Below are 25,037 nucleotides of genomic sequence, written 5' to 3' on the forward strand. Positions count from 1 at the left end.
TTTTTTTTTATAAAGGACATTAAAAAACTACTGTCAACTAAAAAAAAATTATTATGTATTTGATTAAAATTATTATTTAAAATATTGATATGAACAAAATTATAAAAAATACAATAATTATAAATATATTATTTTAATTTTATTAACAATTAACTATTTATTTTATTTTTATTAAATTTTTTAATTCAATTTAATTTATATAATGAAATATATTTAATTTAAAATTTTTAAATTTCATAAAATATCAATAAACATTAATAAAATCTTTCACACACTAAAATTTATAAAATATATAATTATCATACTAATATTTTATTTAATTAAAAAAGAAAAAAAAAACTAGTATTTTTATTGATGTGGAAATCGAAGAAAGTGACTTATATATTGAATTAAATGAAATTATAAAAAAATTTGTGAAGGATATTTTGCACATATTGATACTACTCGCTTAAAATTTAAGTCAAATAGTTAAAATTCTACACAATTATCCAACATGACAATGAGAAAAATCAAACACTATCTTACATAGTTAAAAGATCAAATGAACCGAATAAAATACAATTGGACTGAAATAAGACCGAATAAAAATACCTTTGTTGGCCCAATAAAGCGAGCGAAAGATATACTAAGCGATAGTCATGCCAGTAATAAAGTGAAATCAGGTTATACGGAGACAATCTCGGTATGTCAGCCGATATTATTTTTATAAACGAAGTAATAGCTACTTTCTTAAAAAAACTTATAAATAATAATTAAGTAATCAGAAATAAGTTACACAGACTCTCATTCTTAAAATTTATTATAATTCTTCTTCATATTTTCATATCCAATTTTCTTATTTGAGCATCGAAATGACTTACTAGAAAGCCACCTATCTCATTTTTTTTTTTTTATTACAGGTCTACATAGTATTGAGACGGAACACATGGTAGCATTACGTATAAAACTAGAAGCTCATTCTTTGAATCGTCGTTTTTCAAAAAAGCATATTGCAACATGCTGCTTTTCTAAAAATGGATTTTGAAGTCTTTTAAATTATAATTACACGAAAATATTAAAATTAATTTTTGATATAATTAAATAGCCTCGTAATTATTACATGTATGGCACTAGCTAATAAAACAATGATACATGCTTAAGAAAATGATATGGCTTTAGAAATTATTAGTGGCGCTACCTTATCCATTTGCCGACAGCTTTGAACTTTAACATTTGCAAATGGCTTTTCCCAGTCATCATATGAATGAAGTTTGAAAGAAAACTTAATAATGCCAAGCATATGAACATTAAAAATCAATAAATTCAAACATGACAACAAATCCATACGTGTATCACGAGATGACAGATTCATGTGTTTCACACAATAAGTGCTAATTAAGGTAATTATTAAGGTGTAAAGAATAGCTTAACTTTTCAACAAAAAGCAGCTAAATTATTGAGAAATTATAAAATACAATGAATTTTGTATAAATTTATTATCATAATTAATAATTAAAATATATTCATTATACATATAATGATTATATTAAATAATTTTAATTATTAATTAAATTGAATATATACAACCCTCAATCGAATATCAAGTCCGAATCTTACTTCAGAAAGAAGAAGAAGAATATTTTTGGTGGGAAGTGACAATGAAAGGTAGAACTGTTTATATATATATATATAATTCTAATAATGAAAAATCTCACATTCTCAGTCTTTTTTATTAATTTGTAAATTTGTTAACATTTAATTTTCATGAATATCTTCTAGTTTAAATTTTAGTTAATTCCGTACACATATATTCACTAAAATTTCATTAAATTTAACCGATTTATTTTTTTAAATAATTATTAATGTGATCGTACATGTTTATTTAAAATATTTTATTTATTATCTATATCAAAATGGAATATTGAAAAGGAAAATCTGGTCAATAAGAAACGTAAAATAATGACAAAAACTATATTAACAATCTTAACTGAAAATGGCTAATAAGCTTTTCTTTTTTTTTTTTTTTAAGAAAAAAAAGGAAATATTTAAGGTTGCGGTTGGATGGTAAAATTCTATTTAAAGTTTGAATTATTTCATAAATTTGAAATTCATAAATTTAAATATCTTCTGTTTGATCTAATAAAAAAATTTTCAAATGTTAAATTTGAAATTTTGTATTTCATAAATTAAAAAAAGATTTATAAATATAAATTATTGTATATTTTAAGTTTTAACAAAAGGTAATTTCATATGTAAAAATTAAAAAATCTTTTTTTATACTATTTTCTAAAGAAAATTAAAGAAAACAGTATTTCGTTTTGTAAAGTAAATTAAATATAAATTCTGTAAAAAAAAAAAAAAGAATGCAATAGTCAAATAATTACTCTTAATTAATTAAAAAATTAAATGTATGTATAGAATACTCATATAATTTGACATGGAGAGTTAACTGTGAGATGGATTTAAAATAATAAAATAAAAATAATTATTTGAAATTTTTAATTTTTAAGCTATTATAAATCTATGAAATTTAGATAAAACTTAAGTTTATTTTTATTTAAAATATTTAAATAATATATTTAATTTAAATTTAAATTTATAATTAACCCCTCAATCAAACATAGCATTAGTGATTTGATATGAAGAAAAGGTCAAAAAGAGCATTCTAAATTACAATTATCTAGTCATTCTTTTTGTCGTTTTTTGGTGAAAGAGATGATCAAAATTATATTAGGGATTTGTCGTCCCTTTGTTCCAATATATTTTATATATATATATATATATATATATATATATATATAATTCTACACGACTCGTCTTTGTTTCTTGGACCTCAACGTCAACGCCCTAATCCGATTACGAGATAATTACATCTCATTGGCTAAACAATAATCAATTTTTCTTTACTATCTTTTTCACTCATCAATTTGACAATAATATATTACAAACACACGCATAATTTGTAATTTTATATTGAGATAATTGCACTTGAAATTCTAAGATGAGAAAATAAAATCCTTATTATTATTATTGTTATGTCTAAACTTATAGTAATAATGGATAATATTAATGGAGAACTAACTATTTACAATATATATATATATATATATTTAAATTACAAATCTCTCGATTTCTAATGGCTTTTTTTATTTAATTTTGATTCACTTAATATTATTAAATTAAAAAAAATAATTAACACTGGTTAATAGAATCTAAATTGAATAAGGAATAAAAAAAAGGATGGTGAGTGGTGAAAGATTATACTTTCGAAGGAAAGTGTAAGTTCCAAAGTACAGCTTGAGAATCTCTTTTGGAACCTCTCTGTCTAACATTTTTAAGACTCTCTCTAACATTTTAGAGAGAGAAATTTTCTCTAAATTTCATTCTTTTTTTTTAGGTTATCTCTCGAATTCACCGTGTTTTTTTACACAGCTTCTTCTATCCTTTGAGTAGGGGAAGAAAATCGTTCTCATCGGTTGGGTGTGGGTTCCCTCCCCATCCTGACTTGGTGTTATAGATAATTGTTTTGGGTTTTGTTTGGCAATCTCTAAAGATTTCAAAGGGAGGGTTGCCTGAAGTAGATTAGTGATCTAAGAGCTAGGTGGTTTTAGCTCAGTGTCGTTTGCCTGAAGGGAGGAGCCTTAAAGCTTTGTAGGGACGTCGGCTATTCTAGGGGTACACACCTCTTCCTCTCTGTTTGAAGGTTGATCCCCAGGCTAAAAGAGAATGAGAGGCCAGTGAGTTTGCGGCGCCACCCTTCCCGACTAGTCAACGGTTCTGAAGCATGGAAAAGGAGACCCTTTGCTAGTTTTATTGAGACCCTTTGATGGTCTTTGTGCAGTAGCTATTTTTTCTTATTTAAGGCGATGGGTTCTCAAATATTTCTTCTGGCATTTCTAGCTCAGAGCAGGGAGGTGGACGGCGGCGCTGCAATGTAAAGATGTCTCTGTTCTTTACTAGGCTAAGGTTTCCTGATTGTGTTTTGAACTGGATTGATTTATATTTGGGTTGATTTATTTTGAAACTGGTTTGGGCTTGTGATTTATTTATTTATTTCTAGACTTATTATTATATGTTTTATCCTCCGAGTCTTGTTTAATGCAAAGTAAAAGTTTACCGCATTTTTTTTTTAAAGAAAAAGGTATAGCTTGAGAGATTCGAAGATAAATTGGTGGTGGTGGTGGTGGAGGAGGTGTAGACCAAGCAGCCTGCCATAGAGCTAATGGATTCGGTCGTTGCCTAAAGCCTACACCACTCCAGCCCGTGCATCACAACCAAGGAACCACCTTTTTAGTTGCCAACTCAATAACTAGCGCCACCAAGCCTTTTAAATCAACATAAAGAAAAGCATCTCATTTCATTATACAATAATTAATCCTATTTTAAAATAATTAAAGTAATTAAGCTCATAACCTACTCCATTCATATATTATTACATAAATAATTTTGCAACTCTATCTCCCCAAAATTAAAGAATAAATTTAAAAAATTTAAGTGAGTTTATTTTTTATCTTATTAAATATATTTATAGAATTTAAATTTTTAATCATAAAAATATAACTTCTCTTAGCAGATTCCCTAAGAACATTTTTGTGAATTTTTTTATTGGATTGAGAGTTGAGTTTAGTGTAATAATAATAAAAATAAAAGAATTAGAAAAGGATTATGAGCTAAGCAAAGTTGGCATTAACAGGCAATTTTTTTTTAAAAAAAAAAAAGGAAAACTACACAATCCAATTGATTTTTTTTTTTTTTGTCTGAACAATCCAATTGATATTCATTCATAGTATGTGAAAGCACTAAAATATTACATCCTCAAATCAATTGGGAATATTAAATTAAGGCAAAATGAAGACACCACTTCTTGTTTCTATGTCTCTTTCCAAATCAGAAACGTGATTGCTGACGCAGCCAACCCTTTTGCCCATTGTACGCGTTCCCATTTCCATCATAACTTTGCTCCAAAAATACACTGCAACTACTCCCAAAAGCTTTCTCCAAGTTGACCTGAGAAATATGCAGGCCAGGCCGATTCTTCAATTCCTTCATCTGGGCCGCAAATTGTTAGGACCCACTTCAAGCGGTGCGAATATTGCATCCGCTTGCAGGAGGCAAGAGCCAAGAGGATTGTTCAATTTGTACAGGTGAGAAAAGGTTAGGCGGGTTTTGCAAGTGGTGCGGCATGGTCAATACAGCAGCTGCCACAACCGCCAATTTGCCGCCAGAATGGTAATGGCCCCGCCAATCAGATAGCGTGACGTACTATGAGTGCCGGCAGAGACTTCCACAGCTTCTGGATACTGCCCATTTGCCGATTTCAGACTGCAACAACCGTCACCAAATTCATATTATCAAAACCTTTTTTTTTTATTTAATAAGACAATAAATGAGACGTGCGGCCCATTTCATCACCAGAGAATCAAAATTAGAGAATGGTCCCATCGTAAAGCACTGCCGACCTCTTAAATGACAACTAAAATAGATTATAAACAACTAAAAATTTAAATTAAAAACAAGTTGATTAAAAGATAAATATTAGACTACATAATTAAATATTTAAAATTTAAATTAATAATATATCAAAAAATTTTAAATTAACAATGAATGAATAGTTGGTGAAATTTTACCCGGTAGCAGAAGGGGAAGGACAAAATGTAATGGCATAGTCGGCTCCAGCGCAAGTAAAAGTGCTTGTTCCATCGTCATAGGCATAGCTATAAGCTCGAGGGCAAACATTTTTAAAGAACTCAGAGTAAGAGCTGGGCTTGCACGTGCTAGGATTCGCGTAAGCCCCACTACAGCAATATTGCGGCTCTCCAAATGCGTCGCACGCACTCTTACACGCCACGCTCTCCCCGTTTTCACTGTCCATTACCTTCAGCTCCGACGGGCATGCATTGTTCAAGTCCACACCGCAGCCGGTAATTGTACAATTACCTCCGGTTCCGCCTTGCGGTGCTATTAGCATAGGTAGGTTGTATCCGTCGACAAGGCTGACATCGTAGAAGTCAAGCCCGTCAGCTCCATTGAGGGTGAATTCTGCAAGGGTGGCAGGAGGAATAGCACCGTCACCGGAGCATTGGATGGTGGATGAACCACAGTCACCGGTCAGGCAAGTAAATTTGCCAGTGGTGGCATCTTGGGTGCACATAGTTCGACCCCATAAACGGCCAGACCAGGAGGCTGGCACGGAGATGGAGTTTGATTCACCTGGTTGAAGAGCGAAGCCTGTGGTGGGAAGTTGTGGAGTGCCAGCATTTGAAAGTAAGCCTGGCCAAACTTGGTAGCTGCACTTGTTTGTGATTGTAAACGTAGCCGAATATGCAGCTGTAAATACAAACAGAAATCATAGATGAAGAACTATAGACCCTTTTTAACTGAGCAATTTTATAGAGTCAGGTAAGTGTAACTCTTATAAGTAATACTAATAACAAAAATAAATGTAAAATGAGATTAAATATGGTTGTCACCTGAAAACAAGAGAAGGAAACTAAGGAAGAACAGAGGAATGAGTAGCAGAGCAGTGGCCATTGGAGAATTTAGCGCGAGTGTTGGGAATGGGAAGAAGATTATATATATATATATATATAGGTGTAAAAAGGTTCTAGGAAAGAACATGCACCCCAATCTATGAGATGAGTCGGCCAGAGAGTGTCCTTAATTTGTATTTTTTGTGAGTGTGGGGTTTCTTAAGGCGAAGGGAAAAATGTTTTTTTTTTTCTCTCTCCAATGACAAATTAATGCCAGAGAAAAAAATGACAAATTTGTAGTAAAAAAAATTAAATATGTACTCCAGGCTTTTGGAACTATGCAAGGGATGGATGACATGATATTCTGCAAAGTCGTAATAACGGAAGGGCGGCAACTGCCAGCGCCTTCAGGATTTTTTTTTTCAAAGCGCCTCAGGATTTACAAAGAACAAAACAAGCCATGTGAGATTTGATTACGTGATTGGCCAAGTTAAATATGTCTATGGTACTTACATTTCATCTGAGAAGAGGTCATTGAAACACGAGACAGAAAAACTCCAGTCTTCAGAGGTCAAACCAATCACAGTTGGAAGGAAATTTTCACTTTAATTATTCAGGCTTCAGATTTAAGGTCCAGGACGCAATCACGCAATTGCTGTGCTTAGCCTGCCAGACCTAACGTATAGACATCGAGAAGAGGAAAAGGCCTGCAACTTGCAATTTTTAAAAATTAGGCCGCACATATATCTATTACACAAGGGAGCAACTTGACCATTGCTGGCACGAATCCATTCTGTACACTACAGTGAGGAAAAATGTCGCGTAGCGAGTAGAATTTGCAGTCAGTAACCCATACATGGATTGTGGGCTTGGTTGATGCCCACACAAAGCTCAACCAATTCCCAGGATGACCATGTAAGGGTCAAACATAAAGGCCTAAGCAAAAGCCCAATCAACCAATCTGCGTATAACGCCGCAAGGAAGCCCAATCCCGGAATTTGAAAGCTTCGTACCCGATCTAATGTGTCATAAAAGAGTAACGACACGGGAAGAGAGAGCAAAGTTTGGGAATTAAGAGTAAAAAATGTGAAAACGTAGAGACCTCCCGAGGAAGATAGAAAGTCCCTCTTCTTTGTTTTCTGATCTCACTGTAGAAGTGCCATGTACATTGAGGCACCACCCACCTCATTATGCTTCCTCGAAGCCTGGCACAAAACTGCGACTGCTACATTGGAAAGGCACTTAAACCACAGAAAAGAGGAGGTTGCCTGGTAGGCGGTTAACTTGCTAAAATTGATTTTTAGTTTTTTGGCCTTTTGCTAGAATAGCAAAGAAAGATATTTTATCAAACCAAGCGTAAAAGGCAGTTGGTTAAGCAATGAAAAAGCTACTTGCAGTTAACGTATGAAAGGGTTATCACTCACTAATATTTTGGAGCATAATCCAGAAGCCTCAACTTGATCCTCATTTTAGCAATTAAAAAATTGCCAGAATAGTGTAACAAAAAATTTTTTGAAAAAAAAAATGCCAGAATAGGATTATGGTGTATGCAGTTCTCCAGAAATCAACTCTTATGCTATGTTTGGATAAATTATAGGAGGGAAAGAAAAATAAAGGAAAATTTTTTTTGTTTTTCATCTTTTATTTTCCCTTTTTGTGTTTGAGAAAGGGAGAAAATAAATTTATTTTCTCTTGTAAAAGAGTGAAAGTAAAATAATTAAAATTACTATTTTATTCTTATTTTATAAATTATTTTTTCATGTGAATAAAGATTTCAATTTAATAAACACTGTATTAAATATATAATTATAAAAAAAAGTTTATAAAATATTACTCCACTATTTTATCATTGATGTTAAAAATATTAAAAATATATATATATGCAAATAACTAAAAGACATAAATAAATATAAAAATAAAAGGATTATTATGTACTCTTATAAGTTAAAAAAATAACTTCACCCCACACTGTTTCTTTTCTCTCCAAATTGGAGAAAACGAGCTCAAAGAAAAATATTGAATATTTTCCTTTCAGTCCTCATTTTTCCTCTATTTTTCAAACAGGAAAATATGTCACATCATAAATATTTTCCACAGTTTATTTTCCTTCCTCCCTCTTTTCCTCTAATCCAAACAAGCTCTTAGAAAAAGGGGAAAAAACTACAAACAGGAGACCGGCTACAAGATACTGCTTGTCCAACATCTATTTTTGAATGTGAATGCGGGAGACGGCCATTGTAGAAGTCTACATTCCAAGTAAATTGAGTCGCAAAAATAAAATGCCATAATCTTAGTTTTTTTCCCCCTTTTTGTCACCAACACTATCAAGCAACTCTTACTACCTATGCCAGTTCGCCCACTAGAGCTTCCCTAAGATGACAAGTAAAACAAATGAATGACACAATAATTGGACGTGTAGAAAGTTGCAATCAAAATTAATAAAGCTAAATTTGTACGGAAATCAATACAATCCAATGATTGTCAACGCAATTGGCAAGAGAGACTCAAATGCATGAGGACTTGCATTTTGTAAACAAGGAGAGATTACTTAAGAGTAGGGGTGGCCATCCATCTAAGTTCAAGATAACTCAAATCAAAATCACTGGTTTTGAACGAATTTAAAAATTATTTTTTTTTTCAAATTTTTATACTTTTTAAATTAAAAAAAAAAAATCTGATTTTGTACCGAATCAAAGTAGTAGGTTCCAATCCCATTCAAGACCAGTCTTGGTCAAAACAGTTTTAATAGATTCCCATCCGAGTTAAACCAGTTCAATTCCAGTCTTATTCTAATTCCAAACCAGACTGGTAACCGAGTCTATTTAAAAGCTCAATTCTGTATGGCAGTAAATATCCAGTTATCCACATCAAGGGTCAGTGATGCGTTCACATCCCATCAATCTCCACAATTTCAAATGTAAATGTCATATGAACTACAATCATGATGCTCCTTGCATATTCCAATAGCAGAAAACTTTAACCTAGCACATGATAATTGGTAAGTGTTCAGTTCTGAACTTATGCTCAAACGTAACAAGCACTTCCAGCTCGTCAAATATAAACAGAGAAGACAGTCAAATCTCTTAAACTAGTACAGCCAGCCTACTAGAATCACATCAAATTATCAGAGAGAGCAGTCAATTAAGAGCAAATAGTTGTTTGAGAACTTTAAACATGAAACTGCGTCCTATGGCTAAAACCATCCTAAAACACAGAACAGACTGCCAGGCAGTGATTTAACACACATTGAGCAGGGATACACAGACATGCAGCTTATTACTCGATTGCAAACTTAAGTTACCATATTATGAGCTCCAATTTAATGAACCTGCACTCAGTTAACAACTAGCTATAGGGCTCAGGCTCACTGCCATGTGAATCAACCATCAAATGTGAAATACCAATACCAATCTCAACCTGATACCACTTAATGCCACTTTGAAATATTTCACCACATTAAATTCTCATATAATTTGTAAAATAAGCAGTTCGAAGTAAATATTACGACTTCCACTTGCAGCATATTGAACTACAACAAATAAAAGATGCAGTTAAAGAACCAGTTGCCATTAAATCATGCAAGATCCAAATATGAAGTTCCCATTACAACATATCAATGCACCAATGACATCACCATCACAAGTTCTAGGTATTTACTAGAAAAAAAAATCACACTTAATAAAAATGAGAAGGGCTCAATTAGAAAATTATCGAACGGTCATGAAAACAAAGCCTATTTCTTTAACCGAACCACCATATGTATTCGTCAAAACTGGGAAATTTCCTCCGCCAAACAGAGGATTACCACTTGCATTAACACAATCCTATGTATAAATTGCGGGGAACAAAAAAGGCAAAATCCCAAAACAAGACAACAAACAAAGATAAGGGAAAAAAAGAAAGAAATATGTACTATTACTCTTTTTTCCCTCAGTCAAGAGTTGTTAGGGCACTCCCTTGCAAAATGTCCTTCCTTCCCACAATTGAAGCATCCACCACTGCTACCACCACCAATGCTGCCAAACCTGCCACCTCCCCTAGCACTAGTACAATCTCTAGCCAAGTGCCCATAACCTCCACAGTTATAGCAGGCCCCGCCACCACCAGGACAATCCCTAGCCAAGTGCCCGAACCCTCCACAGCTAAAGCAAGCACCGTTGCCGCCGCCACTGCCACTGCCACCCCCACCCCCACCACCATTATTTGCTCGCGGACAGTCCCTTGCAAAATGCCCTGAATTCCCACACTTAAAACAACCATTTTTATTATCACTGCCTCCTCGATTATTACAATCCCTAGCGATATGACCAGCGCTCCCACAGTTAAAGCAACCTGCACCACCGGCCCCAGCCCCACTACCACCACTATAACCGCTGCCATTATTCCTCCTATTCCAAGAACCGCCAAATCCGCCGCGTTTGGCAGAACCATCCCCTCTCTTGGCACTCGCTTGAATGGGGCCACCACCAGGGGTAGTGACATTAATAGCTTGGTATTTATCAGCAGAGAGAGAAACAGTGAATTCAACTATATCGTCCTCAGCAAGAGAGCGGTAACCGCCATCGGATTTGATAGCAGTGTGATGGACGAAGAGATCTTCACCGCCATCATCAGGCTTGATGAAGCCGAAACCTTTCCTATCACTGAACCTGACGACCCTACCGCTGGATCTCACCGCCGTCTGCTCCTCGGCCATTGATTGAGCCATGGATTGATGAGAGGAAGAAAGCCCTAGAGACAGAGGGAGCAGTGAGAGCAATAGTTTGAGAAGCAGATCTAAAAATCTTAGGGTTATTTATATATAGAAAGAGAGAGAATTAGATGTTTACCCCAAGACAACTCTAATTCCTAATTAGACACTCCCATTTTGCCTTTCTAAACCCTAATCTAGTTGGTGCTTAAACACACTGTTATTTTATCTGGTGCTCTTCGGTCCGTGCTAAGCAACCATGCCCTGGGCGGTTAGGCCTGCGTGGTGCAGATTGGCCCAAGTCGTTGGTGTAGAATGGACAGATCAAGAAATGAAAAATAATATTATTTCTAAAAAAAAATGTTAAATAATTTTTTAATAATATTTAAAATTATCTTTTAAAAAAATTTATCTTTAATTTTTTTTAATTTAAACATAATGTGGACTAAAAATTAATTTTAAATTTTTTCATAAGAGATTAATAGCACTTTATCAAAAGGGTAAAATTTTTAATACCTTGATCTAATAACAAATTAGCAGGCAAAACCCGTATTTCATGTGATATTTATTATTATTAGTATACTTTTATAAAATTTGTACTTTTAAATTATATGCACATAGAAATTGAAAAAAGAAATAAATATCATGTATATTTAAAAAAAAACCTTTCTTTTGAGAGAAAAAGAAAATAATATTTAATAATAAACATTTAAAAAAGAATCTGAAAAGTTGAATTCATTTTTGTTTGTTAGAAAGTATTTTGAACCAATAGAGTTTTTTTTTTATTAATACAAAATAAAGTGGGATCATGGTAATGGTCTCTTTAGTTTGAACTTGGTTAGTGTCTGTAATCTTATATTCTTTATAAAATTACAATTAAATTTTAGGTTAGTACATGAATATGATTCCTCTCGTAACAACTCCAATTTGTGACTGAAAGAGCTTATAAACTCAAGAGTATAAATATCAAACTGGCAAGTTAGATTTGGAATTGGATTCTCCATCAACAAAATGTTTAAAGCCTTTTGATTTAGTTTGCCCTTTAATTTTCTTATACACTTGCTACATGGAACTTATTCCTCCAAATAATATTCTCTATTATTTTATTTATAAAGGCTACTTATCAGATATACCGGTAGCACTAAAAAATAATATTCCCTCACTCACAAAAAAGTGAACTCTCTTTATAATATGAAGAGTAGATTTCACATGATTGTGAGAGATGATGTATATACATCGGGTGCATATAATAATTTCTCATTTATAAAAAGGCAACAAATTTTATTGAAAAGTAACAGTCATGTATATTGCTTATCTACAAAATGCCTGCTTCAGATACTCAAAAAGAGGAGAATTTTTTTACAATTAATTGCTCTTCAGTAGACTTCCACATTCCATTGCTCTGCTTTCTTCAATGATCTTTTGTACTCCAACCAATCAATGCCTGAAAAATAAACCAAAGTTGAATTTAGAGGCAAAGTTCATATGATAATCTAATTTAGTCTGATCCAAACGATCCATTTCTTACCATCTCTAGCTGCCAGTGACACCATTACGTCATCAATTCCCTTTTCCATCCCCTTCAATCCGCACATATACACGTAGATAGGTGTTATCTTTCTTCAGTAACTCCCACAGCTCTTCTGCATATTGTGCCATGCGAGTTTGGATATACATCTTTTCTCCTTTCTCATTTGTTTGCTCTCTGCTCACAGCAAAGTCAACCTTGAATTTGTCAGGGACCTTCTCCTTCATTTTCTCGAATTCCTGTCCATTAATTGGGAGTTTTAGTTTCATTCTTCATGTGTATGAACCATTTCATTCAATGAATTTGATGATCAGTGAAGTTGTTTGCCTCACCTCCTTGTACAGCAATGAGCTACTTGTGGGCACACCCAAGAAGAGCCATGCCAAACCATTGAACTAAAAAGCATCAAAAAAATTGAGTTCATCAGTAGAACATTATTTGAAGTTATTTAGGGGGAAAAAAACACCAATAACCTATTTAATTTGTTGCTAAATTCAACGATGGTTACTGTTATCCTAAAGACTCATTATCATGAGATCTGGATATTAGTCTTATTAGTTTTAAAATGAGATAGGGTATGTTCTTTACTGACGTTTATGTCAATGAGATTCTCTGTGAAACAAAAATAAGGTGGGAATTGTTTTACCTTATAGTCCTCATGCTTCTCAAAGAACATTTTCCACAAGAATGATCGGAAAGGTGCAATACCAGTTCCAGTTACAAGCTGCAGGGACAAAATCCAATACAATAATTAATATATTGGAATCATAAACTTATCAGTACTGTTAACCACAGTGGAGATCCATTGAAATGCCTGATATTCAAGTTGCTTCGAAGTTTACCATGATGATCGTAGCATTGGGATCTTTTGGGATGAGCATTTCTTTTCCAACTGGTCCTGCAATCTTGACTTCAGATCCAGGTTTCAAGTCACCTGAAATATAATGAATACAAAGCAGGGTTACCAGCTGAGGCTCCTGATACAATGTTACAGTCTTGTCTAGAGTTGTTTCTCAAATATGCCATGGATCTTTGAGACAAGTTATTTCGCTTCTAAATTCAGGGCATATCATTAAAGTGATTCCACAGAAAGAGGCATGACATGACATCTTACACAAGAAATTTGAGCGACTCCTTTTACAGTTTCTCCTTTTTCATTGACGTACACAAGTCTCTTCACACAAAGAGAAACCTGAACGAAGATGATCAGATTAGGCCATCATTGAACTAAGAACAGCAGAAAAAGAAAGGATGGTAAGTGGAATATTTTGATGATCCGCTCGATTTGCTAAGTGGTAAGTATCAAAATATTTTGGTTAAAAATACCAATTCTACAATATCTTAAGATCCTTCAAAGAATTATATAAATTGGAAACAAGTGTGAATCAAATTGGATAAGAAGCTTACAGTTTTGGAGTCTCCGAAGTCACCAAGAGCACTGCTGGCAATTGAATACAATCTAAGCTTGTGAGGCTACCCATTCTCGTCAATACCATCTGGAATTACCCCAATTGATTGTCCTTCTCTGTAGGGAACCTCTCCTAAGCAACCCAATAAACCACTTAGCTCAACAATATCAACTTATATGTTAATGAATCAGCTCAAAAGCATATCAACTTATATATTAATGAATCAGCTCAAAAGCATACAAAAGAAATTATTTTATTAAATTTTCAGTATTATGCATTTGTTTGTGGCAACAATTCCGCAAAAGAATATTCCAATTGTGATTATATCAGGAATTCAACAATCTACTTTCAAGGAAATCAAAGACACCCCTTAGAGATTTAATTCCAAACAAAAGCAAACAAAGAGAAAAGCATTTGAGCCCATACCGTCAGTGCTGAAGACCATGTGCCAAGTTTCTCCAGGAGCATCATCAGCAGTGATCTTAGTATTCAAAAGGCATCTAACAATATAAGGGCCTTTAGGCTTGAACTTGTTAACAATCACACCTTCCTCCGCTTTCATGGATTCCTTCTTAACCTTGGCAGGAGCCTCAGTGGTGACTTGGGCTCCGATTGAAACCACTCTCCTACCAGCAGAAACATCTTTGTAATAAACAGACACCTGAATATGAAAAGCCCCATCTCATGAGCTCCATTAAACAAACACAACGCTAAAAACCATCTTCTCATAATGACCCATCACGCCCATAAAACAGTATTACATTACCTTCTTAAAGGTGATTCTTTCTGGAGCAATGATATAGGCTCTTGAGGAGGGAGAAGTGGACTTAAAAGAGGGAAAAGAGACTGCAGCGGTTACTGCAGCGGCCATGGCTGTGATGTTGAAGCAAAGAAGGGGAGGAGAAGAGGAAGGAAGCTCCTTTCTAGTAATGGAGAAGCAGTGAGAAAAGGCGGGTAGTAGGATTTTTGAGTTGGAAATGGATTAAAGATTGCGTGGATGAGTTTTGAAGGAATGCAGTGGTTGATGACAGGATAAGGGCCTGGATTAACGGACTGAGAGCTATTAGCTGATAGTTGATAACTGATATTAGCTGATAGTTGATAACTGATAGCTGATGATAGTTATTTTATATTAAGTGTTAATAAAATTATATTTAGCTGTTGCTGTTAATATGTGAAATGATTAATAAAGATATATATCATATAATTTATTTTATTATTTAAATAAATATAAAATTATAAATTTATTATATTATATTATTTATTTTATTATTAAATTAAATATATAATTATTAAATTAATATATTATATTATTTTAATAAATATATAATTATTAATCTTTTATATTATATTATTTATTTTATTATTAAAATAAGAAAATAATTATTTTTTAAGATAATTAAATAATTTAAAAAATATAGATAAAATAATAAAATATTTATTATTATTAATAGAAAAATTTATAATTAATTTTAAGTTTTTGAATATAAATAAATATTTTATATTTTATGTTATTAATAAAAAATATTTTAACAAAGTTGAAATATATTAATTAAAATATTAAAATTACAAATAAAAATATTAATAATATTAATTTTTAAGTTAAATAAAAAAGGATAATATGGTCAAAATAAAAAATAAAATCATATCAACTATCAGCTGATGAGAAACAGCTCTAAAAATAGAGCTGATACAAACTGCAGCTGATGAGTATCATATCAGTTGCCCATCAGCTATCAGCTCTATTTTTTTGAACTTGTCAAACACCATAATTTACCTGTTTGGATATCAATCAGCTATCAGCTGCACCCAACAGGTAAACCAAACACCCCCTAAGTCAGTAACGTAACTTATGACTCGCGCTCCTTCTAATTCTAAAGAGCAGTTATACCATGTGGTCAGTGAAGCAATGCATATATATATATATATATATATATATATATATATATATATATATATATATATATATATGGGATTATTTAAAAATTTCCAGTGTAAGTTTAATTTCAGTAAAATTTAAACTTTATGAAAAATTTTTATTATTGTTTGTGGATTTAAAATTTCATCTTTATACGATTTTAGTGGACTATTAAATCCTTTTTAAAAAATTGAAGAAAAAATAAAGTGATAAAAAAAGGTTTAATTTTTTTAAGGTTTTAACAATGGAATAAAAAAAAAAAGTTATATTTCATCTAGACTAACTGAATATATATATATATATATATATATATATATATATATATTCTATTAAATTTAAAAATAAATTTCAATATTATTTATTTAATAATTATTAAGTTTATAATATCATATATTTAATAAATATTATTAAAACTTAAAGTAAAATTTTAGTGTTAAGATTTAAATCTATAAAATAAATATAACATAAATTCAATGATTAAAAAAATATTTTTTTTTATGAATATAATGAAAATATTTTCATGTAATTTATTTAAATTTTAAATAAATAATTTAAAATATTTTTATAAATTAAAAAAAAAAATAGAAAGCCATCTTTATATTTTTATGGTGTGCCACTTAGGGCTTGGGGCCATGGCAACCCTTCTAGTGTGTGTGTATATATATATATATTTGGTAATATTTAACACAACTTAACATGCAATTAGTCTAAATATATTCAATTCATAAATGGATTAATTTATTTATAATATGTCAAAAATAAGATTTGAACGGATTTGACAGATATGTAATGACCTATTTATTTAATTTGATTAATAGATTAGTAAATTTATTTTAATCTATTTAAATTATAAATTATGTAATTTTATTCATAAAGCACAAATACTTAAACCTAAACTAGCTTATATTTAATGCTTCAATTTCATTAATAATTTTATAGAAGATAATGATATTGTGAAATATGTTAATTGCTGATTAAAATCACGAGTTTGATAAATAAACTAAATGCCTTAAGCTTGAACTCAAACTCAAAATCAAAAATTCAATAAAAGAGTCTAAGCTCTTACAAAAAACTTTTTGGCTTGTTTACACTCCAAAATATCATCTGCAAAACTCTATCCAATGCAACGATGGACGTTATTGATCCCCTCAGTTCGCAATTCAATTACCTCAGGCTCAGGTGATGATTGTTTTCCTTCTTCCAACCAAATCCACCCGCCGCAAGTAACTTTCCGGAAAGCAGTGCTAGGCCTTGATAATCGACCAAATCAAGGATGGAACACTGGAATACCGTCCATATCAAAACATAACCAACAACTTTTTACAGCCCAAAAGCCCACTTTGCGATGGGTTTATTTCCTTTATTTCATTTTACATAACATCTATTTATATGCTAGCCCTTTGATCTCCTACAACATTACTCTCATTGGTATATCTTCTCATCAATCAATACATGCCCACATGTCTCACACACTTTTGAATATCCGCACCTCGAATCATATGTTTTGGGCCAGGTGGATAATTTGGTCACGATCATGATTCAGTTGATTGTTTGAGTCATGATTCAGCTATTATAAGATTCGCTCAATAAAGCACTAGATTAATGATTAAATTCAACTTTGTTTATCATACAAGGTTATCCCTAATCCTTTGAAATTATATGTTCTACTTCTAATAAAATTTCATCACGTGGGATTTCATCCCATGTATACTTCTAATTGCTCTAAACAGCTTTTAGATGCCTATTTATAAAAGCGGGCTGTCCACAATCAAATATATGATTACTTTTTTATTAATTATAAATAATTCTCAAATTTTAATTAGTTACTTAACTATCAAAGCGGTTTACCAAATCAACATCTAATTTATTTACTCTTATTTTACAGATTCTTACCCATGATAAAAGGTTGCATAATAATAGTTATTATAGTAATTAATTGTAATAATAGCTATTAATTGTTTTATTAACTGTTTATTAATTGTTGGTGATTAATTATTTATATCGTGATTTATAATTTAAGTATTAGTAATAATAGTTATTAAATTAATTGTTAAATATAAAAATAATAATATTATAATTTTTACTATAATCAAAATATTAAATATTATTTTAAAAAATTACAAGAGGTAATATTTTATAATTAACTAATTCAATCTTCAAACACTAATATTTGGATGGTTTGCAAACAGTTGGGTATATTTTTAATTTTCTTAATATATTTTATAATTATCAATTTTATTTTAATTGTATTCCAAGATTTTTAGTATATGTGTGTCCATGCCAGTGAATTATGGATGAAAATGGAAGTCATATTCATATTTGCCTTTTATGTTACCATCACTTTAACATGGCCAGACAGCTTTAGTCAATTCCATATGATTGAGATAAAAATGAATAATTTATTAATTAAATTAATAAAATTGAAAATATAAAATATCATTTTCGTTAACTGGTGCTTAAGTTATAGTACTAAAGGTGATAACTAAGAATGAATGCTAAAATTTAAACCTCACCAATATAATATCTCTAATGTATATGCCAATATGTTTTTTTTTTTCTTTTTTAACAAATAGCTCTTACTGAAATTTAAATTTAAAAACTCACAGTTTAAAAATGATTACAAGATCACTGATTTAAAAATCTATTGATAAATATTAATATGTATTAATAGACCAAAGTGCTTGTCAAATAGTAGACATTCCAAATTGCATGTGCGCATGTTAAATTCCAGTTGCAAGTTGCAACTGCTTGGGCTGCAAATTGTTAGGATTGAATTTTTGGGCCATGTGATGGTTGACATGATTTCTTTTTCATCTACGTTAAATTTGTAGAAAATCTCTTTCTCCTTCAACTAGATGGATACATAAATCCTTAGAAGTAAATACTTATGCCCACAAATTATAAGGATTTCATTTTCCTTAGCCCCATGAAGGAAAAGAATAGAAGATTACTGTAGTTGGCTTGAAATTTGTCCAAGGTTGAATGTTTCTTCTATGTTGGCTGAAGCCTCAGCAGAAAACTATGCCAATTGTGAGTTCATATTATAACGTGTCGATCAGCTTGAAAGGACTCCTCAGATATTAACCTAACATTTTCTTTTGTGGACATGTTCCCCCCCCACCTTGTCTCTTTTTCTAGCTGTTCCACCTAAGCTTAATTATCGCCAACCATCTAATAATTCCAACAGGGACCCATTTCTGGAAAATGTACAGATTAAAATGGGCTAAAAACATCAGATTCCCATCATTTTTGAGACCAGAATCCTAAATCAAATAATTATTATTAGAGTTTGAGAATCAAGAAAATGGGCGGAACAGAGGGACCTGCCCCAAGTGACCAAACTTCAATCGACCTACAGCAAACTTAAGATCATTCATGTAAAGGTCCCCAGTCGGTCCCAACAATGAGCATGAAAAACATAGCATGAAGCTGCAGTTATGCAAAGGACTCAAATGCTTTGAAACATATTATAGAAAAGAAGAAAACTAATTGTATGTACACTCCATTAGAATGACACAGTTGAAAGAAATAAACAAGAAAATTATATGCAGGAACATGCTAAAAGACTCTATTGATAGAATTCAATGGAATCCCCTTGAACCTCTGGACTGATAAAGCTCCAATTTGCTTTTGGCGTCTTCCAGTAGCGCTTCAATTGTTTCATCTTGAGTCACAAATGATTGCTTGGATGCCCATTCTAGCACTGTAAGCACCTTAGCCTGTGCAAGCTCCTCGCTGTCTGGGACGTGCATAGCAATGTAGCCTAGGAGATACAATGCTGAGAGTTGGACTATTTGCTCCCCAAAATAGACAAGCTGGATTAGGTGCTTTTCCCCTCCAGCTTGTATGATTGCCTTGGAATGATCAAGGTGGAGATAGTTTTCTGTGCAGGCAAATTTTGTGAGGGCAATTGAAGCCTCCCTAGAAACCTCAGCTTCTCTCTCGTCTAGAAGTTTAACCAATGGGGCAATCATTCTGGTCTCTGTTGCTCGAAATGTCCTTGCCAGACTCCCTATAGCCTTGATGCATGGTATAAGGAGGTCTGAATCAGCTTTTTCAATGATTTTCAGCAATTGATCAATAACGGCTTTGCAAGCAGGCGAATTAGGCTTGAATGCTGATCTTCTTAAATCAGCATCTTTCTCTGCTACCGCAGTGATCTCCATCAAAGCCATGGCAGAATTGTATTGAACATCTTTAGGTCCCTTCTCTAATAGAACTGCAAAGCACAAGAGGGATCTTGACTCGGTTATGCTGCGGCAAATAGGGGAGTTCCCCTTGGCAAGACGCCATAGTGCTCTGGCTGCCATTGCTTTCATGTTGGCCTTAGTGGCAGGGTCTTCCAGTTCCCTGCCCTTAATGTTAGCCCCAGAAAGCAAATGACTCTGTTGCTGGGGCTGATGATTTTGCTTCATACTGTTGTTTCCATTGCTATTGATCTTGGCAATGTTGGCTTGGCTTGCTCCATTACTATTATAACCAGGTCGTTGCTGTGGCAGCTTGGAGGCTGCATTCAAAGCCATAGTACTGGTGACCACGTTGTGTAACTGACTTGGTGTCTGATTACCCATAGGATGAGGAATTCGACTCTGATCATCATCAAGTATTGTTAGCCATGCCGCATTAGAAGCAGCAGTCGAACTATTACTAGCCATCACAACCGCATGGATTGAAGTGGCTTTGTGGCTGGTAATAGCATACTTGCTATGCTCTTGAATTGTCTCAAATGCAAGATGACCAACCAGCAAACGAATTATATTATGCTGGGCAAAAAGATCTTGGCATTTAGGATAATTCGCCGCGAGCTCAGAAACAGCCCAAGCTACTACAGCCTGAACTTTCATAGGACCTTCTTTGAGTATTTTCGCAAACACAATGCAAACACCTGCGTGGATCATGTATTCGACGCTTTCCGTGTCACGACCCAGTAGACCAATCGCTCTTGCGGCGTTCTCTTGGCCTTCCATTTTCCCTTCTTTGACCAATTTCAGCAGAGGCGGAACCCCTCCCTCTTCAATAATCAGCTTCCCGTAGCGATCGTTGTCTCTTGCCAGCGAAACCAGCGAAGCTGCCGCATCAGATCTATCATCCAGTGACCCAGTATAGAGAATTGCAATCTGTTCCCATATAAGACAAAGAATTGGCTCGTTAGCAGCAATCGGAGGTAATCCCAAATATTCATCGTCACGATCATCAGCCGACGCCGATACGCGCAAAAGCCACGACACGTCTCCGATAGAATTTTCCAACTGAGACGACATTTTTCGAAACGCAGCTGCAGGGATTATGGTGAAAACGCGTTTCATGAGGCCGTTAGCTCGGCATTTCTGTACCAGTGCCAGAGCCTTGTCAAGTACTTGCTCTGTGTCTTCAATGATCCGGCGCGTAGGCCGCTCGTAAAGGTCGGAGCTGGCTCGAGCGGCTTGCCGAAGCAAAGCGGCGAGCTTTTCCGTCTTGGATTTGAGTTCAGCGCACTCTTGTTTGAAAGCGCTGGCTTCATCAGCAGCTTTGATTACTTGGTCAGCAAGCTGGATAGGCTTTGCCAAGATTTGTTTCACCAAGTCCGCCATGGATTAACCACACGGGGGACCAAAAAAAAATCTTCGCGGATAAAAGAACTCAAAATCTAAAACCTCGAACAGAAATCTTCAACAAAACTAAAAAGTTTTGACAAAGAACAGATCAAGAAAAGGGTGTAGAGAAGAAATCAAATAAAACCCGAAAAGAAACAGAAAAAAGGAGGCGTAAATGGCTTGATTGACGGAGATGAAAGAGGAAAAGGAAAGTGGTTGTGGGTGTGGGTGTGAGATGAGCTGTAGATGCTTTGAAGGGATTATTATAGGTGGTGGGCTTATGGGATCTTGTGAGTGCAGAGTTTGATTCAATGATTTTCCTAAGGATTGGAATGGAAGAATCTGCTGGTGCAATGCAATGGTGGGGGAGCAGACGGGTTTAACAAGGTCAAACACGTGTTTTCTTTCAATCCGGTTTAGGGTATTTTACTTTGGTCTATTTATCGGCAGCAAATAGAAAAAGAGAAACAGTTTCTTAGCAGAAATTTGCTGGCAGTTTTCAGCCCTTTAACTACCTCAACCTGTCTGTATCAGTAGTCTGTCGTGTCCACACTCCGGAAGGAAGCCCTTTTGGCTCTCAATCTTATGTATCAAATTATTTTTCAAAATTTTGTATAATTTATTTTTAATACAAATTAATTTTTGAATTATTTTCATATTTCTCAATATAAAATAAATATATTTTTTTATTTATTAGATTCTAAAAATATTTTTCAAATTTAAAATTTTCTTTTATGATTCTTCGACATGTTTTATATATTGTGTTATCATAACTTAAATATCAAATAAAATAATTAATTTTTTTTACTTAAATAAGATTATTATAAATTTAAAATATAAAATTTATGATAAGATTCATCTATTAAATATATAATATCATATATTTATATTTAAAATTCATAATAGATTAAGTTAAGTAAAAATTTCTCTAAAATAATATTACTTGTGTAATACCTACCTTTTAATCTAGATTGAGAGGAAAAGTTGAGAAGTTATATTAATTAATATGGGATATGAGTCAATTTTAAAATAAAATTGTAGTAGTTGAAATATAATTTAGCGATATGATACATATAGTTGAAAATTTATAAGTGTTTTAGTTTGAACGAAACTCAATTTAGAACTGGAATGAAAGAGTTGTAAGGTCATAAGTGAACAATTAATAATCAAGTTGCCATAAGAGGATATGTGCACACAAATCAACTTCAGAATTTTGTGTACATCTTTATAAGTAGAATTTTAATTTGAAAATTTTATGAGAGATAACCCATATGTATGCTTTATATTATATATATATATATATATATATATATATATATATATAAAAGTTACAAATGAATGACAAATATATTGTTTGACATGTCAGTATTTTCATGAATTTTATGATTATTAAATTTTGAAATATAATTAAGATAATGAATATTTGCATATACTATTATGGTCCAAGATGTTGTGCTCGAGGCAATAGTAATATGATGGAATGGGTCATGGTGCAGTGTTTTTTTTTTTATGAGGTGTATATATATATATGTGATTAAGAGATAGACCATATTTCTTACTAAAATCATAATAATTTTATCAAGACATATTAATTTATATAAACCACATAACAACAGTGATTTAAAAGTATTGTTGAAAATGAAATGGTAGAATCCCTTAATTAACTTTTTTTAATTTAACATGTTGAATTTTGAAATATTGTGTTTTGTTTGAATATGTGAAGTTACATATATTATGAATAAGATGTTACTAGAATGTGATTTTGCTAATAATGGCCAATATATTAATTATATTTTCTCACTGAATTTTAACTCACTTTTTCAACTCTTTTTTTTTTTTTTAAACTAAGGATAGAATTCATTACCAGCCTCTAAATGGGCATCGAAGAGGTAACAAACATCACTTGCATCATAGGATTATACAAAAAAGAATAGTCATGCAAGGATTTCTGGCCTAAGCTATGAGCAGCTTTGTTACAACTTCTACTAACATGCGTAAAACTAATTTGCTGGATGCATTGGGACAGGATGGCAATATCCTGAATGATCCCTCTAATCTCTAACAGTTGGTCTTGAGACTGAATACCCTGAATAACAATCAAAGAATCCTTTTCAACAATCACCTCATTAATTCCTTTATCTATTGACAACTGAACTGCCTGTTTACATGCTAAAGCTTCCAGTATATGGGGGTTCATTTGGTTAAGTACTTTCTTGCATGACCACCCTAAAGGTTGACAAGTAGAATCTCGAAATACTGCTGCAATAGCTCCTTCACATCTTTGCTTTGCGAAAGTTGCATCAAAATTAATCTTAAAATATCCAACTGCAGGAGGGGACCATGATAGGGAAAGCTGAGATGGTTGGAAGAAAGATGTTCCTGGAGAAAGATGAGTGTAATGGAACTCTTCAAAAGAATGGACAGCAGCTGAAACCACCTCTTGGGATTGCATATATTGCTTCTTAAAGATAAGCTTGTTTCTGGATTTCCATAATTGTCACAACAAGAAGGCTAGCAGAGGAAGATGATCTTGAACGGCTTGGAGTTGAGATAATCCAGCAGTAATTTCCGACCAACAATCAATCATAGAAACCCCATTAATCAGAGTTGATCATAAATTGAAAGGAGAGTGAAACCATATTTGCACCACTCTTCGCACTGGAAAAAAAGATGCTTCATTGTTTCCCTTTCACCACAGAAAGGACATTCAACTGGAATAAAAGGAAGCCTCTTATGTAAAATTTCCCCTGTTGGGAGCCTTTCCTTAAGGAACTTCCAAATGAAAAGAGCTATTTTAGTAGGAATCTGAATTTTCCATATGCTCCTCCAAAACAAAGAATTCTATTGTTGAGAATTTGGTCATAGACCGGCATTAGCAAAATTAAGATTCCTCCCATGAAGCTGTCTAGCAATTTGATATCCAGAGTTCACTTTATAATTCCCTCTCTTGTCATAGTGCCATGCAATCTTGTCATTCTCCCTAAACTGTCTTACAGGAATTGACAGAATATTTTGAACCTCCTCTTCACTGAAGTCTTGATTAAGGGCCACAATATCCCAAGAATTAGTGGACTCCTCTATCAATTGTGATACCCAAAAAATTGTCTGGTTATGATTAAGCTTCACTCGAGGAGGATTGGAAAAGACTTAGGAAACCACAAATCTTCTTTGCACAAAATAGAATTCCCACTGTCAACCTGCCAACGAACTCCTTTCTTCAATACTTGCCGGCCCCATAACACGCTTTGCCACCCCCATGAAGGCGAGTTCCCCCTCCTTGCATTTATGAATGAAGAGTGAGGGAAATATTTTGCTTTGAGTAACCTAGCCAAAAAACAAGAGGGATTTGTCAATATTCTCCATCATTGTTTGCTAAGAGAGCTTGGTTGAAATCCTCCAAGTCTCTAAAACCCAATTCTCCTTGTGTTTTCGGATCACACATCTTCCTCCAAGCTTCCCAATGAATTTTC

General features: G+C 33.0%; 4 protein-coding genes and 1 pseudogene across 4 annotated transcripts; all 5 read right to left on the bottom strand.

The window, feature by feature from the left end:
• Window positions 1-4,591: 4,591 nt before the first annotated feature.
• LOC110642841 (thaumatin-like protein 1) lies at window positions 4,592-6,563 on the bottom strand. Its single transcript, XM_021795019.2, has 3 exons — window positions 6,450-6,563; window positions 5,607-6,306; window positions 4,592-5,301 (listed from the first exon to the last, which is right to left on the bottom strand). Exons 1-3 carry the CDS (start codon window positions 6,508-6,510, stop codon window positions 5,166-5,168), a joined length of 897 nt encoding a protein of 298 aa, XP_021650711.2. The 5' UTR covers window positions 6,511-6,563; the 3' UTR covers window positions 4,592-5,165.
• Window positions 6,564-10,124: 3,561 nt separating this feature from the next.
• LOC110642840 (cold shock protein 1) lies at window positions 10,125-11,513 on the bottom strand. Its single transcript, XM_021795018.2, has 2 exons — window positions 11,279-11,513; window positions 10,125-11,180 (listed from the first exon to the last, which is right to left on the bottom strand). Exon 2 carries the CDS (start codon window positions 11,155-11,157, stop codon window positions 10,384-10,386), a length of 774 nt encoding a protein of 257 aa, XP_021650710.2. The 5' UTR covers window positions 11,158-11,180; window positions 11,279-11,513; the 3' UTR covers window positions 10,125-10,383.
• Window positions 11,514-12,399: 886 nt separating this feature from the next.
• LOC110642833 (ferredoxin--NADP reductase, leaf isozyme, chloroplastic-like) lies at window positions 12,400-15,107 on the bottom strand (annotated as a pseudogene).
• A 4,148-nt stretch (window positions 15,108-19,255) lies between these two features.
• LOC110642839 (uncharacterized) lies at window positions 19,256-22,008 on the bottom strand. Its single transcript, XM_058137925.1, has one exon. It carries the CDS (start codon window positions 21,562-21,564, stop codon window positions 19,576-19,578), a length of 1,989 nt encoding a protein of 662 aa, XP_057993908.1. The 5' UTR covers window positions 21,565-22,008; the 3' UTR covers window positions 19,256-19,575.
• Window positions 22,009-23,437: 1,429 nt separating this feature from the next.
• LOC131174678 (uncharacterized) lies at window positions 23,438-24,019 on the bottom strand. Its single transcript, XM_058138441.1, has one exon. The coding sequence runs from the start codon at window positions 24,017-24,019 to the stop codon at window positions 23,438-23,440; it is 582 nt and encodes a 193-aa protein (XP_057994424.1).
• Window positions 24,020-25,037: the final 1,018 nt, after the last annotated feature.

The sequence above is a fragment of the Hevea brasiliensis genome, chromosome 16 (assembly GCF_030052815.1).
Source record: "Hevea brasiliensis isolate MT/VB/25A 57/8 chromosome 16, ASM3005281v1, whole genome shotgun sequence".
Taxonomy (NCBI): domain Eukaryota; kingdom Viridiplantae; phylum Streptophyta; class Magnoliopsida; order Malpighiales; family Euphorbiaceae; genus Hevea; species Hevea brasiliensis.

What these genes read in the sequence shown, in the direction of transcription:
- LOC110642841 (XM_021795019.2), bottom strand. Translation starts at nt 6,510, where the DNA reads ATGGCCACTGCTCTGCTACTCATTCCTCTGTTCTTCCTTAGTTTCCTT. An exon ending in TTTCCTTCTCTTGTTTTCAG is followed by an intron (nt 6,307 to 6,449) that starts GTGACAACCATA and finishes TTGTATTTACAG; the next exon opens with CTGCATATTCGGCTACGTTT. An exon ending in CCTTCCCCTTCTGCTACCGG is followed by an intron (nt 5,302 to 5,606) that starts GTAAAATTTCAC and finishes CGGTTGTTGCAG; the next exon opens with TCTGAAATCGGCAAATGGGC.
- LOC110642840 (XM_021795018.2), bottom strand. Translation starts at nt 11,157, where the DNA reads ATGGCTCAATCAATGGCCGAGGAGCAGACGGCGGTGAGATCCAGCGGT.
- LOC110642839 (XM_058137925.1), bottom strand. Translation starts at nt 21,564, where the DNA reads ATGGCGGACTTGGTGAAACAAATCTTGGCAAAGCCTATCCAGCTTGCT.
- LOC131174678 (XM_058138441.1), bottom strand. Translation starts at nt 24,019, where the DNA reads ATGCAATCCCAAGAGGTGGTTTCAGCTGCTGTCCATTCTTTTGAAGAG.